Source organism: Aristolochia californica, unplaced genomic scaffold, assembly GCF_029961685.1.
Source record: "Aristolochia californica isolate CCGP_79_NKW_82.1479 unplaced genomic scaffold, dmAriCali1.0.hap1 SCAF_2, whole genome shotgun sequence".
NCBI lineage: Eukaryota > Viridiplantae > Streptophyta > Magnoliopsida > Piperales > Aristolochiaceae > Aristolochia > Aristolochia californica.
Window position 1 is genome coordinate 46084925 of NW_027181881.1, and position 15985 is coordinate 46100909.

Genomic DNA, 15985 nt, shown 5'->3' on the forward strand with positions numbered 1-15985 from the left:
ATCACGAGTAACACACAGAACTTCAGCTAATTATATACTTTCTAAACATACTTACAAATGGACTACAGTATGACATGAATAATACAACCATCAGAGCAATAAATATTGCAATATATTCCCGATATCGCTCACATTGATTATGACCGTATCGTCCCTGAACCATAACTAGGCGCAACTAAAGTATCTGCAGTTTGCTCCGACCCACCACCACCGCCGCCGCCGCCCTTGAACTCCGTAGCAACATCAAATCCAAACGCTAAAGCATCCCTACCATATAACTCCTCCCGATTCCACTGCCCAATAAAGGTGGCTTTCTTTTCAGACTCCAGGCAACCTGAAGGTGGAGGTACAGGTTCTGTCACCCCTTCATCCACCCTCTGTTTCTTCAGAGGGGAAATGGTCACCGCCGTAGCATCTGAATGCGGAGGAGAGTCTTTCTGCTTATCCTCAGGTTCTGGAGATTCACACGCCTTGAGCGCTCCCCCAAGTTTCTGTTGCTCTTCTATGATCTTCTGCAAATACTTACCCTGCGCTTCTATTCTCAGTTGCAACTGTCGCTGGACCTGCAATAGAAAAGGAAAATATTGTATAAATATCAAGATCATTCCATGGCAACAACTAAGAGTAACACAATTATAACAAAACCTCAAGCTGTTCATGAAGTCGCTTTTGTACTTCCATCTGCATCCTCAAGGCCTCATTTATTTGAATTCCTCTGTAGAATAGTCAAAAGAAATCATCAGCGTCCCAGAAAAAATAAACCCAGTTTTAATTTCAAGATAACATGCAGTAGTAAAAAGTTCACACACATGATAGAATATTGTATTCCCGACTCCAACAAAAAAATTAATCATTTACTCACGGTGCAGAGTCCATGCTAGAGAGAGAATCACTGGAGTCTTTCTTTTCATCTTTGGAGCCTGAAAAATCAAACATTATTTTAGTGAAAATCGGAAGCAATTTAGGCAGTTAGAGATTGTTTTACAGAGAGAATCACTAAAGTGGTTCTTTTCATCTTAGGAGCGTGAAAAAACAAACATTATTTTAGTGAAAATCTGAAGCAATTTAGGCACTCAGAGACTGCTCTATTGTTTATGCTTACCATCAGCTGGAGATTCAGGCAAATACTTTGCAAGCCGATATTTCTACATCAGCAAAACAGAAACAAATAGCAATTAGACCTAGATTTCAGGAAGAAATACACAAAAGAAGACTAAGATAAGAGAATACCTCCGAAAATAAATAAATAAAAGGAATACCTGCAAATGGCTTTTCACGTGGTAAATTGTTAGTCCCTGTACACCCATGACTCTAAGAACACCCTTCGGTGTCGCCCCTGAAATGAAACAAAGCACCTGTAATTATTACCTGAACAAAAGTTAATTAGATACTAAATGGCAATTAATAGAGGCCACAAAGTTAACAGTTGTAAATTTACTAATCAATCAAGACATACAAAGGCAAAATAAAGAGTAAACTTCAGTAGAATTTCAATGTGAGAAACTTCGTATCAAGACAAATTCAAGTCCTATTGACATAAAGACGCCATTTCCATGGATATGATCATCAGGCAGGAATTATCTGAAATCCCTGTAAAATAATTGCACAGTTTGACCAAATCCTTCTTTAGATTTTGATCCTGCATCATTATCTTCCCCCGTTCTTTGTAAGAGTCTGCATTAGCACCTCTCAGAACAACTCAAGTTGGTCAAAATGTCCCTTATCCCCCCCCAAGGCATAACAAAAATGAAATCATAATCTTTAATTTTATCCCACCAGGGTGACTTTATATCACCAACACTTGAGACAAATTGATAAGCACTAGTCATGTAACCTCCATAACAGACAGCACATCATGGAAGTTGCAATCACCAGGATGCCTTTCTCCCAAACACAACATGGAAATTGCAGTCATCAGGACCCTAGGAACTTCTAATAGATGAATCATGTAGTTTAAATTTTTAACATGTAAATGTTTTTGATTATCTTAAAGAAAGCACTAGTTGCTACTCTTTGATTTAATTTTAGTATTAGTAATCAACATGAAATTTATGTTCATGAATGTAATGTCGACTAGACACAACACACTTCATTTTAGCTAATACACTTTTTTGTAATGGAAATTTTTTTTATTTTAGTTAATATACTAAACTAATTAAGGAGGAAGATTGACTTTGGGTAACTCTCATTAACTGTTAATATTTGGTGCGTGTGAAGAAGTGAAACCAAAAACCTTGTCCAAGTGATCTCCATACTGGAGTTAATCATCAAGAAAGCCATTCACAAAATCCTCCCTCAATTTAAATCTCTATAAGAAATTCAAGAAAGTATCAAGTGCTCTCAGTTGTTGAAATTGGACGAAACTATCTGCTCTTTCCTCCCAACATCCCTCCCTTCTGGCTCGTGGATTCTTCCCTCATAAGCACACTATCATGCTGAAGTTCAGTGGAAGTTTGAGGACCAACCTAGGTCCAGCAGGCTATGGTGCACTTCTCAAAAACCATGATAACCCACCATACTCACCTACTCTGATTATGTCTCCAGAAGATCATTCAACATATATTCTTGTGCCTCTAGAAGTTGAAGTTCACTCTAAGGTATGTTGGTGTGAACAGAAAATTGCTGCCTGCAGATTATGGCAAATCTTTGATGAAATTATGGATCTTATCAGTGGCCTCGGCAATCTTGTTCCATCAATAGCATAGCTAATACTCCTACAAAGCAGGGAACTGAGCACCGATACTCATTGAGTGCACCCTAGCACTATACTTTGTGAATATCTCTTGTTAATGCTTGTCTTGCTGCTTGTATCCGTGTCAACAGAAAATTCTGCCTGCAGATTATGACATATCTTTGATGAAATTATGGATCTTATCAATGCCCTCAGCAATCTTGTTCCATCAATAGTATAGCCAGTACTCGTTGAACGCACCCTAGCACTCATTCTTTGTGAATTTCTCTTTTTTAATGCTTGTGTCCTCCTTGCACTTTTGTTTGTTAAAAAAAAGTACTCACTGTCTGAATAAGAAAAGATTGAAATTGTTGATAAACAAAAACTGTTCTTAATGATATTAGTTTATTAAAATAAAAAAATAAAATAGAAACTCCAGCAACTTCCTATACTTTAGGTTCATACTTAACGCAGTGGAAATTATCCTTGATTAGTACAAGATATGGAAAACATGTGTTGGATGCTGGGCAGAAGCAAAAGCCGAACAAACTCAGAAAAGAACACAACACATGACATTGTTTTAGTAGAATCACCATTAGATTTGCCAGTGTAAGCCACAAACACATGCATATCTTTCTTGAGTTTTTTTTTATATATTATAATATTATAAACAAAAGATTCAGAGCATGAGGCAGGTATGGGGTATTTCCAGGACTCAAGAAAGTATGACTAAACCCTCTAGCCCGAAGTGATTAAGGATACTTTGTGACTCGCTATATATGGAGGCTGAGTATCCAAACATCCGGATAGCAAAAACCACACATAAGCTACAAAGAAACCGCTGGCTATCAATAGATTTATCGAAAAGTTACGAGGATAAAACTAGGAAAAGCAACGGCTTCAGAGCACTTGATTTCATGGAGTACATGATTTCTTTCTATCTAATCATGGATCTTCTTCAAAATGCAATATGTAGTGAACCCCCAATTTGGAGAAGTTAACACTAACATGGCACCACTTGATACAAGTTTGTGGCAAAGTACAATTGTAAGAATGTTAGCAGCTAAATTTCCCACTATACTAAGAACAGCAAATTAAAGCTTCACAAATGAACTATTTAAAAAAGGAAAAAATAGAGAAAACAAAGTAGCTTTAGCTTTACTATGCAAATATTAGCTCAAAAACATGTATTTCCAAGTTCTCAACAAGTTTCTTGTCACCTGAAAGTTGCAATTCTACAGTTTACTTATACAACTTACTCAAATTTCTAGGTATTACCTGTCTCCAGATTAAATGAGAGACTAAAGATTAGGTATGCAGGAAGAATGTGCTACTACCAAGCTATTTTATGACATGAATAACAACAGGAAGACTATCAATCTCAAACAGAAGCAGAAGAAGTAGAGACATGCCTTTAGAAGAATATAATGGATCAAAAACTAGAATATGCACAATTCAATACATCATTCAGTTCAAATAAAACTAAATATACAGCAGTATCTTATCACAACTCAGTAGAAAATACCCACTATCAGGTCCTCCAAGCTGAGTTATGGCATCAACAAAGCGATCATGGAGATCAGAAGTCCATCGCAACCGTTGTTTTCCACTACCGCCAGATGGGGCCGGGTTGTTGACAGTTGTTGCCCCCAGAACACCAGTGTTAGATAGTTGTTCGGTGCTTTGGGGCTTATGAGACACTAGCCCCATAGTCGAAAATTTCTTGGCATGATACATGCTGAAGGATCTGCAGAAGAGAATCTATGAGTAGTGTGTAAAGCATAAACCTCGGCACCAACAGTTCATTCAAGAACGAATATCAAATAAAACAGAGAAAATAGACATAACACATACAAAACTCCTTTTTATATCAAAGGGATGTATGAATTTTACTATATTGTGCAAAGTTGATGGGCACCGAACTACTTTACCACTACCCAAAATAAAGAAGCTCAAAGAAAGCACTCCGGCAACTTCTAAAAAAACATGGAAAACACTACATCATCACCGAGAAGCCAGGTCAACAGTGAAAAAAAAAAAAAAACTGCAACGGAAACCCCAATCATGCCATATACACAAAATCCAGAAGCGCATAAAATCCAGGGAAGACCGAAAAGAATAGTGAAGTACTTAAATAGAACGTTGACAAGTTACAAATAAAATTGAAGCAAAAGCCAAAGGAAGAAGATCTGATCATCAATTCAACATAATACAGAGCTAAGAAGGAAACTCGAACAGAACTCATTTGGATGACGACTACCACTCAACCAATTAAAACTCAGTATAGGAAAAAAACGAAAACGCTCAGAGGAGGAAATAACCAAAGCAGAAAACAAAAACAGAAAAACCAGCGAATTCGAAGAAAATCAAGCTAAGTAGCCAGAATAGACAAGGTCGTAAGATACGCTTAACATCCAATAGATTCAGAAAACGACAGCATCTCAAGGTAATGCATTACCTAGACAGCGTAAATGAGAAAAAGAATGAACAAAAATTAATGCATCAAAGGACAAAAACTGTTTTATAGGACAGTGCCAATAAACAATTTCCGTAAAAATTCACAAAATTCCTACTGATTTAGAGGAAAACAAACCAGCGCAAGGTAGAACAAGCTGAAATGTAGCAATTAAATTACAATCAACCCAGTACCCAAATTCCCCAAAAACAGCAAAATAAGGAAAAGCTACGTGAACGGCTACCTATCTGAACAACTATACTGCAAAGCCCCTAAAACTCGATATACTCCTCCAGAACAACTTATGTCACGCTCACGAAGTCCGAACGGAGCCAAAACTTGCGATCTTCCACAGGCTACATCGCATTCAAAGCTCCACCAAGCATTTCACAGAGGGATGACCTGAACCTTTATCAAAACACAGACAGACAGACAGCTCCAATTTCACTTTCCCGACAGTCGGACGTCCTTTGCAAACAGAGAATTGCACCCCGGACGTCAAAACGTGGAAAAAGTGGCAGCAATTAAATGCTAGACGCTAAATAGAGAAAATTCAGGTGAGTATAATCAGAGCTCGCAGGAGGATTAGAGAATTTAGCTAAGATTCGAGCAGAAATAAAGGAAATTCAGTCTTTTGCAGTTTATGGAAACCCTAACCCTAGTTCATTTGGGTACAGACAACCGAGGCATGGCCTTGCCGGTTTTGCAAGTGGAAAAAGTTAAAAAATGTCGTGGGAATGGCGTGGGAAGGACGGCGGAATCTGTTAGGGGACCGGTCGATGGGCCCGATTTGGACAACTTAACCATGGTTAGCGTTTCAACCCGGGTGAGTTTCGCCCTTCTGGGTATTTACTCATCGGCGAACCCATTAAGGATCGCTGCCGAGGACGAAGCAGTTGACTCAAATCCCCTCCAGCCGAAAGTAAATCTCAGCCGTTGATCAACGTCATCCGTGACAGTTTCCGAGACCCCCAGATAGTTATTTTTATTTTGTGGAAGGAAGGAGGGGGAGAAAGGGACACTTTACCTCACATTCTCCTTAGTTTTTTTTAATCTCTTTAGCACGGAAAGGGTAGAGGACAAGTAAAATGTATTTTGTAGTTGTTTGTGAGAACATAAAAAGTTAGGTTATGTTTGTTTATATAAACAAGAGTGACATTGCTAGTTATGTGTCCCTTGGACTACCTTTGATGGTGACACAAACAAGCCTAAAAGTCTACCCAAAATCTAAATTATGTGGACATGAACCCAGCTCGCCTCATCCAATGGGAATGGAGAACCATGATCATCTATTTTGGCAGTTGACACTGTATTCAAGGCAGGACCCGAGGAATCGGCGGCGACAAAAGCACACGCGAGCGAGGACGTGGGCACAGAGTCGTATAGAGTGTGTCTTCTCAATGCGGTCTCTGTTGTCATTATGTGGAGAGAGAAAGAGCTGACGTGGTAGTTAAAGACGGTGGATAAGACGCATAGGAGGACCGTCCTCTGACTTTCTCTCTCTTACTTTCAGATTCACGTCCGAAAGTGGGCCACGTGGCCTTCACCAATTCGAAGGAATCTGCTTCAGGAACGCTTTTCTCGAGGCTCTACTCTACCAACTCGCACTCGTCCAAACAGTGGGGGACCCACCGCCAGACACTGAAGACGATCTTTTCTCTATCTTGACCAGATATAGTTAGTAATTAAGCAGTTACTGCTCCCACGTGTAAAAGCGATGGGTAAAATTCCTGGGCCCAGAGGCAGTCCCATCTTCCGGAAATCTTGTCTTTCAGAACTCAGGACACAGAAGACTGGACTCTTTTACTCCTCCACTGACGATTTTTGAAACTCCAGGTGAAACTTTTTTTTGCCAGAAAGAAGATAAGGATCCATGGAGGTTTCATATTTGGAATTTTCTCTTTTTTTTTTCCTTTTTTGTACGGCGATTTTGTTCCTCTATTTCAGAGGCTGGCTGTTAGATTAGATCTATGAGGAATTATCCGTTCAGTTATCAGTAAAAAACCGATTCGAAAGAGCTTTGGAGAGAGTATAACAATGGCGGTTCGAGCTTCGTAGTGGGTAGAGAGAAAGGGCAAAAGAGCTGCGCTCCACCAGGTGTTGGAAATAATCAATGCTCACTCTCACAGAAATTTATAACTCTCTCGGACAAGAAAGCTCTCTGATTTTTTTTTTTTATTTCTGGATTATAGATTACATAGTTCACGATTCTATTTATAGACATTATGAATCAATCGGTACCACATACACTTCTTATCTTTGCTGAACAAGTTTACTGGTTCTACCGACTTCCTTGCCAGCGCATTGTGCTTGCCGACTTCCATGTCAGCGCATGGTTCTTGCCGGCACACTGAAAATCCGAAGCTTTTTTTTGCTGGGCTTCGTGGATCAAGGTTATGTTCCAACACTCCCCCTTAAACTTGATCCTGTAACTCCAAGTAGAGTCTTTAATCTTATAAAGTCTTCACTTGTCAATGGCTTGGTAAAGATATTTGCAGTTTGACCTTGTAACTTCACATATCCAGCTTGCACATCCATTCTTACAATGCACTCCAGTATATAGTGGTAGCGAATGTCGATATGCTTGCTTCGATCATGGAATACTGAATTATTTGCTAGAGCAATGACTGACTTGTTGTCAACATAGATTCTAGTAGGCTCTTCTTGTATTAAGCCTATTTCTTTTAATAGATTTCTGAGCCAAATAGCATGACACACACATGCAGTAGCTACAACATATTCCGCTTCACAAGTCGACAATGTGACAATCTGTTGTTTCTTTGACATCCATGTGAAGGCGGTATTTCCCATAAAAAATACGAATCCAGTAGTACTCCTTCGGTTGTCTATGTCTCCACCCCAATCGCCTTCGCTATATCCAATAAACTTGTAATTTTTAGAAACTGAATAAAACAAGCCTAAGTGCATAGTACCTTTTAAATAGCGAAGAATTCTCTTTGTAGCTTGAAAATGAGTGGTTGTTAGAGATTCCATGTAGCGGCTGACTAGTCCAATGTAGAACAGAGTAAGCTCAGCCCAGGAACATCTAAACAGCAATCAAGAAGAAAGCCAACACTGATCTATTACAAATACAATAAAAAACTTTGTCTCACCATACGCTCTAGAAGAGCTTCAATGGTTTCTGGATTGAACAGAAATTACAAGAAGAAACTAAACAATAAAACAGAGTAATGAAGAAGGAATAACTCTCATTTTCTGGATACCAATGCAGCTGAAGAACACCTCTATTTATAAGTGTTTTTCATCGAGGAAACTTGTAGAGCACACCATCTAGGAAGCTTGTAGAGCACACCATCTAGGAAACTTGTAGAGCAAGCCATCTAGGAAGCTTGTAGCGCAAGCCATCCTGCTATCCTCCACGTGGCACTTAGTGATGCAATCGTGACACGTGCATACCGTGGGGTCAGCCCATTTAGACCCCCGTCGGGGCTGACGCCCCGAACCTTACTATCCGTTTTACAGTTTCTTCACAAATAACCATTGCGGTCACAATTTGACCTCATCAGCGTCTAAGCTGGAACCGTTAACTAATTACTCACTATCGACATTGGCGCTCCTCATACTTGGGGGCCAGTGAATACATTACATTAACGGTAACTTGAGAGAGGTGGGCATTGATACACTAACACCCCCCCTCAATGTTCACCTCTGTTGGACTATGTTCTTGGGCCAACGCCCAAGCCACGAAGATGCTTGTTCATCTGAGCACTCCCTAGTGCTTTGGTAAAAATGTCTGCATGGTTGTCTTCTGTAGGGCAGTACTCCATGTATATGGTCTCCTCTTCAATCAGTTCTCTTACATAGTGATACTGAATCTCTATGTGTTTATTTCTAGCATGGAACACTGGGTTCTTCGCCATAGCTATGCAACTTTGACTGTCACAATTTAAGGTAGTTGACTCAATCAAAGGAATACCTATATCAGTCAAGATGGGTCATAGCCACACAGCTTCACAGGCTGCTACACAAGCAGCTTTATACTTTGCTGCTTCGGTTGATGACAGTGCAACTGTTTGTTGCTTCTTACTAACCCATGAGATGATACCACTTCCAAACAAGAATCTGTAGCCAGTAACGGATTTCCTCGTGTCAATATCTCCAGCCCGATCTGAGTCACAATACCCAGATAAAATATCTCCTCTTGTGTAAGATACTCCAAAAGTTAAAGTACCTTTGAGATATTTGAGGATTCGCATTCCAGCTTGCCAGTGCGTTTTTCTTGGATTATTAGAAAAACGACTGAGCACTCCCACACCATAGCTAATGTCAGGTCTTGTGTTACAAAGGAAGATTAAACTTCCAACTAATTTTCTGTAGAGCTTGTTGTCAACCTTTTCAGAGGAGTCATTGATTGACAGCTTGGTATTCACTTCCATTGGGGTGACTACTGGATTACTTTCGGTCATGCAAAAAGTAGATAACAGTTCTCGAGCATAACGTTCCTGAGAAATAAAGATATGATAAGATTTTTGCCATACCTCAATTCCCAAGCAATAATGAAGAAGGCCCAAGTCTGTCATGTCGAACTCTTGGCTCAATCATTCCCGAGTCTTCACAATGTTGTCTTCATGGTCACCAGTGATTACCAGGTCATCTACATAGAGTACTACAATGACTCTTTTCTCATGTTCACAAAGAACATATAAGTTTGCTTCAGATTTGCTTCTACAGAACCCGCGCTCCAAAAAGAAAGAGTCGATACGTTTGTACCAGGCTCGTGGTGCCTGCTTTAGACCATACAAGGCCTTTTTTAATTTACATACCTTTTCCTCTGAATTTGGTAGTTCAAAGCCTTGTGGTTGTGCCACGTAGACTTCTTCCTCAAGTTTCCCATTTAGAAAGGCAGATTTTACATCATTTGATGTACCGTCCACCCGTAATGAGCAGAAGCTGCAAGAACTACCCGAATTGTTGTCATCTTTGTTGTTGGAGCGAAGGTCTCATCAACATCAAAGCCTTCAATTTGTGAGAATCCCTGAGCAACAAGGCGTGCTTTGTATTTTTCAAGAGTACCGTCAGCCTTGTACTTTGTTTTCCAAATCCATTTGCTGCCAATGATCTTTCAGTTAGGAGGTTTGTCAACAATCTCCCAAGTATCATTCTTTATGATACTATAATACTCTGTTTGCATTGCAGCTCTCCATTTTGGATCTGACATGGCTTCCTCCACACTTACTGGTTCTTATACCGTCTCGATGATTTGAGTCATCAAAGCCATGTTCAAAAGTTGTTGTCCTGCTTTGTTCTGCTCCTCTATTCTCTTTGATCGTCTAAGCCCATTAGGACAAGGGCTTTTATCTTCAACTTCTGGAGTTCTGTCATCAAAGAGCTGGTGCACCCACTTTGGTTGTGGCTTCCGTGGGGATGCACTAGGTTGGCTAGTTGTTTCTTTTTTAACAGAAACATCTTCTACATCACTTACTGGCTGTTCAACAGGCACTTGGTGAGTTACTTCATCAGTTGGTGACAAAATGGCATGTTCATTATCCTCCATAGAGAGTGGTCGCTCATTAAACACCACGTCTCGGCTTATGACTAACTTCTTAGCCTCTACATCATAGAGTCTATATGCTTTAGACTCTTCACTATAACCCAAGAAGATACATTTTTTGCTCTTGTCATCTAATTTCTTTCTTTTTTCTTTGGGAATATGTACAAAACATTCACACCCAAATTTTTTTAAATGAGACACAGAAGGTTTCATACCTGAGTAAGCCTCATTTGGAGTCTTTTCATTCAATGCTTTTGTGGAGCATCGATTTAGGACATATACTGCTGTATGTACTGCTTCTCCCCAGAACATATCTGATAGCCCAACACCTTTTATCATGCACCAAGCCATTTCCACCACCGTTCGATTTCGACGTTCAACTACACCATTTTGTTCTGGTGTATGTGAAGCAGTAAGTTGGCGTTTGATGCCAACTGAATCACAGTAGCTAGAGGATTCAGCAGAACAGAATTCCCCCCCACGATCTGTATGAAACTTCTTCACAGTTGCGGCGTTCTCATTTGTCACTTGCTTATGCCACACCTTGAATTTTGCAAGAGCATCAGCCTCGTCCCGAAGGAAGTACACCCACATCTTTCTACTGTAATCGTCGACTAACAGCATAAAGTTGAAAGATCCTCCTAACACCATCGTAGTCATTTTCCCACAGAGATCAGCATGTACCAACTCTAGAGGAGCCTTTGATTTGTTTGGACTCTCTTTGGGAAATGACTTTCTTTGTTGCTTGCCCAGCATACAAGCTTCACAAGGTTCTTCAATTACATCAATTGAAGGCAAATCTATCACCATATTTTTCTTCTGCATTTCCTTCAACATATGAAAGGAAATGTGTCTGAATCTTTCATGCCAAAGTTAACTATTTTTTGCATCAACAATAGCAGAAAGCGAGTTGATTTCATAAAGGTTATCCCTGCGGATACCTCTTGCAACTATGTTCTCATTTTTATCAAGAATAAGAGATTCATTTTTCTTGAACCGTACCTCCAAATCCTTGTCTGTAATTGCAGCTACGGACAACAAGTTTCTTGAGATTTGGGGAACAAGTAGAACATCTGCTATCTTCTTACTTTCTCCATCATCAGACTTAATAGATATGGTGCCTATCCCTTCAATAGGACATCTCGCATTATTCCCGATCACCACGTTCATTGGTTGTTGTAGAGGATTTAAAGAATCGTATAATTCTTTCTTGCTGGTCATGTGTCGAGAAGCTCCAGAATCTAACACCCATGTACTTTTTTGTTGTACATGAGCACTAGAGCATGATTCCTCTGTGACAGTGAACAGAGGAAGCTCAATTTCTGCAGAATTTGCAAATTCTCTATTCTTCTAGTTTTGTTTCACCGTGTCATTCTTCTCATCGTGGATTCGTGTTCTATAATCTTTGACAGCATGACCCTTCTTGTTACAGTAATAACACGATCCAAAGAACTTCTTACTCTTTGGTTTCTTCTTTGTTTCATTGCTAACCTTTGCTTTTGCTGTGAAGGCAGAGTCAGACTGATTGTCTCTACCGTTTAGCCTCATCTCCTCCTCCATCAATAAGGCAGAGAAATCTTCAAAGGTCAACGGAGGATCACGAACTTGTGTATTGAGTGCTGTCACGAGGCCGTCAAATTTTTGCGGCAGTACTCGAATACATCTTCGAGCAAGTTCCTCTGTTGACTTGGCTATACCAACAGAAGCCATTTTATCACGTAGGTTTTTCATCCTAGTAATAAAAGATTCTGCTGCCTCATCTTCACTTAATCTTTCAGTAGCAAGTTGATTTTTCAGATTTTGGATATGAGTCTGGTTCCTCGTTTCATACTGATTTTTCAGTATGTTCCATGCTTCATTCGCCTTCGAAGTATGTTGAATCAGGGTGAGGACAAAATCTTGAATACTTGTGACAATTGCACAAAGTGCATCAGCATTCTTTCTTCTCCAATCTTTGACGAGTTGAGGATTAGGAGTGATCTTTTCACCATTGGTGACAGCAATAGGTTCAGCATCAACTCCCAGAACTATATCAAGAAGTTCATAGGAGTCCAGAATCGTAATGATTTTGAACTTCTACAGGAGATAGTTCGTGCCATCAAGTTTGCCTTCTGTGAAAGCTGGGGGACGAATACGTATTGCTGGTATAGAACCAGAACTAGTAGAAGAGCTACTAGCTTTAAGATCAGTCATGATGTTGTACTTTACGACAGATGATTGTTGTTAACAGTCTCCTAGAGCTCTGATACCATGTAGAACAGAGTAAGCTCAGCCCAGGAACATCTAAACAGCAATCAAGAAGAAAGCCAACACTGATCTATTACAAATACGATAAGAAACTTTGTCCCATACGCTCTAGAAGAGCTTCAATGGTTTCTGGACTGAACAGAAATTACAAGAAGAAACTAAACAATAAAACAGAGTAATGAAGAAGGAATAGCTCTCATTTTCTGGATACCAATGCAGCTGAAGAACACCTCTATTTATAAGTGTTTTTCATCGAGGAAACTTGTAGAGCAAGCCATCTAGGAAGCTTGTAGAACACACCATCTAGGAAGCTTGTAGAGCAAGCCATCTTGGAAGCTTGTAGAGCACACCATCTAGGAAGCTTGTAGAGCAAGCCATCTAGAAAGCTTGTAGCGCAAGCCATCCTGCTATCCTCCACGTTGGCACTTGGTGATGCAATCGTGACACGTGCATACCGTAGGGTCAGCCCATTTAGATCCCCGTCAGGGCTGACGCCCCGAACCTTACTATCCATTTTACAGTTTTTTCACAAGTAACCATTGCGGTCACAATTTGACCTCATCAGCGTCTAAGCTGGAACCGTTAACTAATTACTCACTATCGACATTGGCGCTCCTCATACTTGGGGGCCAATGAATACATTACATTAACGGTAACTTGAGAGAGGTGGGCATTGATACACTAACATCCAAATGCATACAGAATATCCGGCCTTGTACAGGTTAGATAACGTAAACTGCCTACCAAACTTTTGAAAAAAGTTGGATCTACGTTTTCTCCTTCTTCCTGCTTGGATATCTTGATTCCGTGTTCCACTAGTGTGTTGGTTGGCTTGCAATTTTCCATTTTGAACTTTTTCAAGAGGTCTTTTGCATAGCCTTCCTATGAAATAAAAATTTCATCTTCTTCTTGCTACACTTCGATGCCAAGATAATATGTCATAAGCCTGATATCTGACATCTCAAATTCTTTGGCCATTTCTTGCTTGAAGTCATCAAACAGGTTTGGATTATTACCTGTAAAGATCAAGTCATCCACGTATAGGCACACAATCAGCACATCTTCCTCTTTGATCTTGATATAGAGGGCATGCTCGTATGAACATTTTGTATAACCATGCTCTATAAAATACTGGTCAATCCGACTATTCCATGCTCTTGGTGCTTGTTTTAGCCCATAAAGACTTTGTCTTCATTTCCCTTCTCTTTATACCCTAAATGTTGCTCGATATAAACTTTTTCTTCAAGAACTCCATTTAGGAATGCAGACTTTACATCCATTTGACGTATTTTTCATTTATTTTGAGCTGCAAGAGAAATGATTAGTCGTATAGTTTCTAAATGAGCAACAGGAGCAAATACCTCATCATAGTCAATGCCAACTCTCTGACTGTATCCTTTTCCCACTAATTTTGCCTTGTGTTTTTTGACATCTCCCTTGGCATTTCTTTTTGTCTTGTACACCCATTTGACACCAACGAGTTTATGCCCTTTTTGCAGTGGAACGAGATCCCAAGTATTGTTCATCTCGATAGCCTTAATTTCTTCTTCCATGTTATTTTGCCATTTCGTCTCTTGAGCAACTTTGTGGAAGCTTACTGGTTCACAATCAGTAAAAAGACAGAAAAAGTGAGATTACCAGATGGCTTGGTTTTTTCATATATTTCTCGAAGACTTCATATCCGTGGCGCAATTCTTTGGCTGCCACTTGAATGTGACGAAGGTGACTCATCTTCGTGTGTAACTGCAGTAGATGGAGTCATAGGCTCTAATTGTATTTCTTTATTCTGTTCGACCGATATTGGTCTATCTTCAGATGGAGGGGCGATATTGACGTCACTGTTATGAGATCCAAAATCCCATAATCCTTCTTCATGAAACACCACGTCTCAGCTGGTTACTATCTTCTTAGTGTCTGGATTATACAGCTTATAGCCTATGGAATGTGCATCACCAATGAAGATTAAAATTTTGCTTTTGTTATCAAGCTTGATTCTTCTTTCATCTAGTATATGTGCATGAGCTATACTCCCAAAGACTCTTAAGTGGGAGATGCCAGACTTTTTTCCCTTCCATGCTTCATGTGGTGTTTTTCCCCCAAACACTTCTTGTTGGCGATCGATTTGATAAATAAACCACACACTCTACAGTTTCAGCCCAAAACTTTTTAGGTAATTTCTTGCTTTGAATCATACTCCGAACTATATTGAGAATAGTTCAGTTCTTTCTTTCTGCCACTCCATTTTGTTGGGGAGATCTAGGAACTATCAGTGGTCGACGAATTCCATTTACTTCGCAGAATTCTTGAAATTCTTTGGAAGTAAATTCTCCCCCTCGATCAGATCTCATGGCTTTGATTTCTTTACCACTTTCCTTCTCTACTAAAGCTTTGAATTTCTTAAAGACTTCAAATACTTCTGATTTTTGTTTCAAGAAATATACCCATGTTTTTTCTTGAAAAAGCATCAATAAAGATAAGAAAGTAGTTGCTCTTACCTAAAGAGTTTGACTTAATAGGTCCGCATACATCTGTGTAGATTAGCTCGAGTGGTTTCTTGGCTCTTGACTCTGATCTTTTCGGAAAACTTTTTCTGAATTGCTTCCCTGATAAACACCCTTCACACACTTGATTCGGGTGAGCCATTCGAGGTAGGCCTCTCACCATATATTTCTTAGACAATAGCTTTAAAGCTTCAAAATTTAGATGCCCAAAGCGAAGATGCCACAGCCACAATGTATCTTTATAGCAAGCTTGTAAACACTTTGTAATATCGTTTTGTATATTTAAAGGAAACATTCTATTACCTGACATATGTACCTTTGTTATCAAATCTCATCTGTCATCTCCTATAAAAAGGTTATCATCTTTCATATGAATGTCATAACCCTTTTGTAAGAGTTGACCCAAACTCAAGATATTATTTTTCATATTTGGTACATAGTAGACATTTGAAATTAATTGATGACTACTATCTTTTGTACGAATAAGAATGTTACCTTTTCCTTGTACCGCCATGGTGGAATCATTTCCTAGAGAGACATTTTCACTAATCGATTCATTGAGATCTACGAACAAGTTTCTTCTTCCACACATATGGTTG

General features: G+C 39.5%; 1 protein-coding gene across 1 annotated transcript; it reads right to left on the reverse strand.

The window, feature by feature from the left end:
- On the reverse strand, positions 1-5813 carry LOC137956147 (myb family transcription factor PHL7-like). The gene is made up of 7 exons (XM_068803507.1): positions 5371-5813; positions 4201-4418; positions 1260-1336; positions 1103-1145; positions 863-920; positions 646-715; positions 1-563 (listed from the first exon to the last, which is right to left on the reverse strand). The coding sequence occupies exons 2-7, from the start codon at positions 4406-4408 to the stop codon at positions 138-140; spliced, it is 882 nt and encodes a 293-aa protein (XP_068659608.1). The 5' UTR covers positions 4409-4418; positions 5371-5813; the 3' UTR covers positions 1-137.
- Between the last annotated feature and the right edge of the window lie 10172 nt (positions 5814-15985).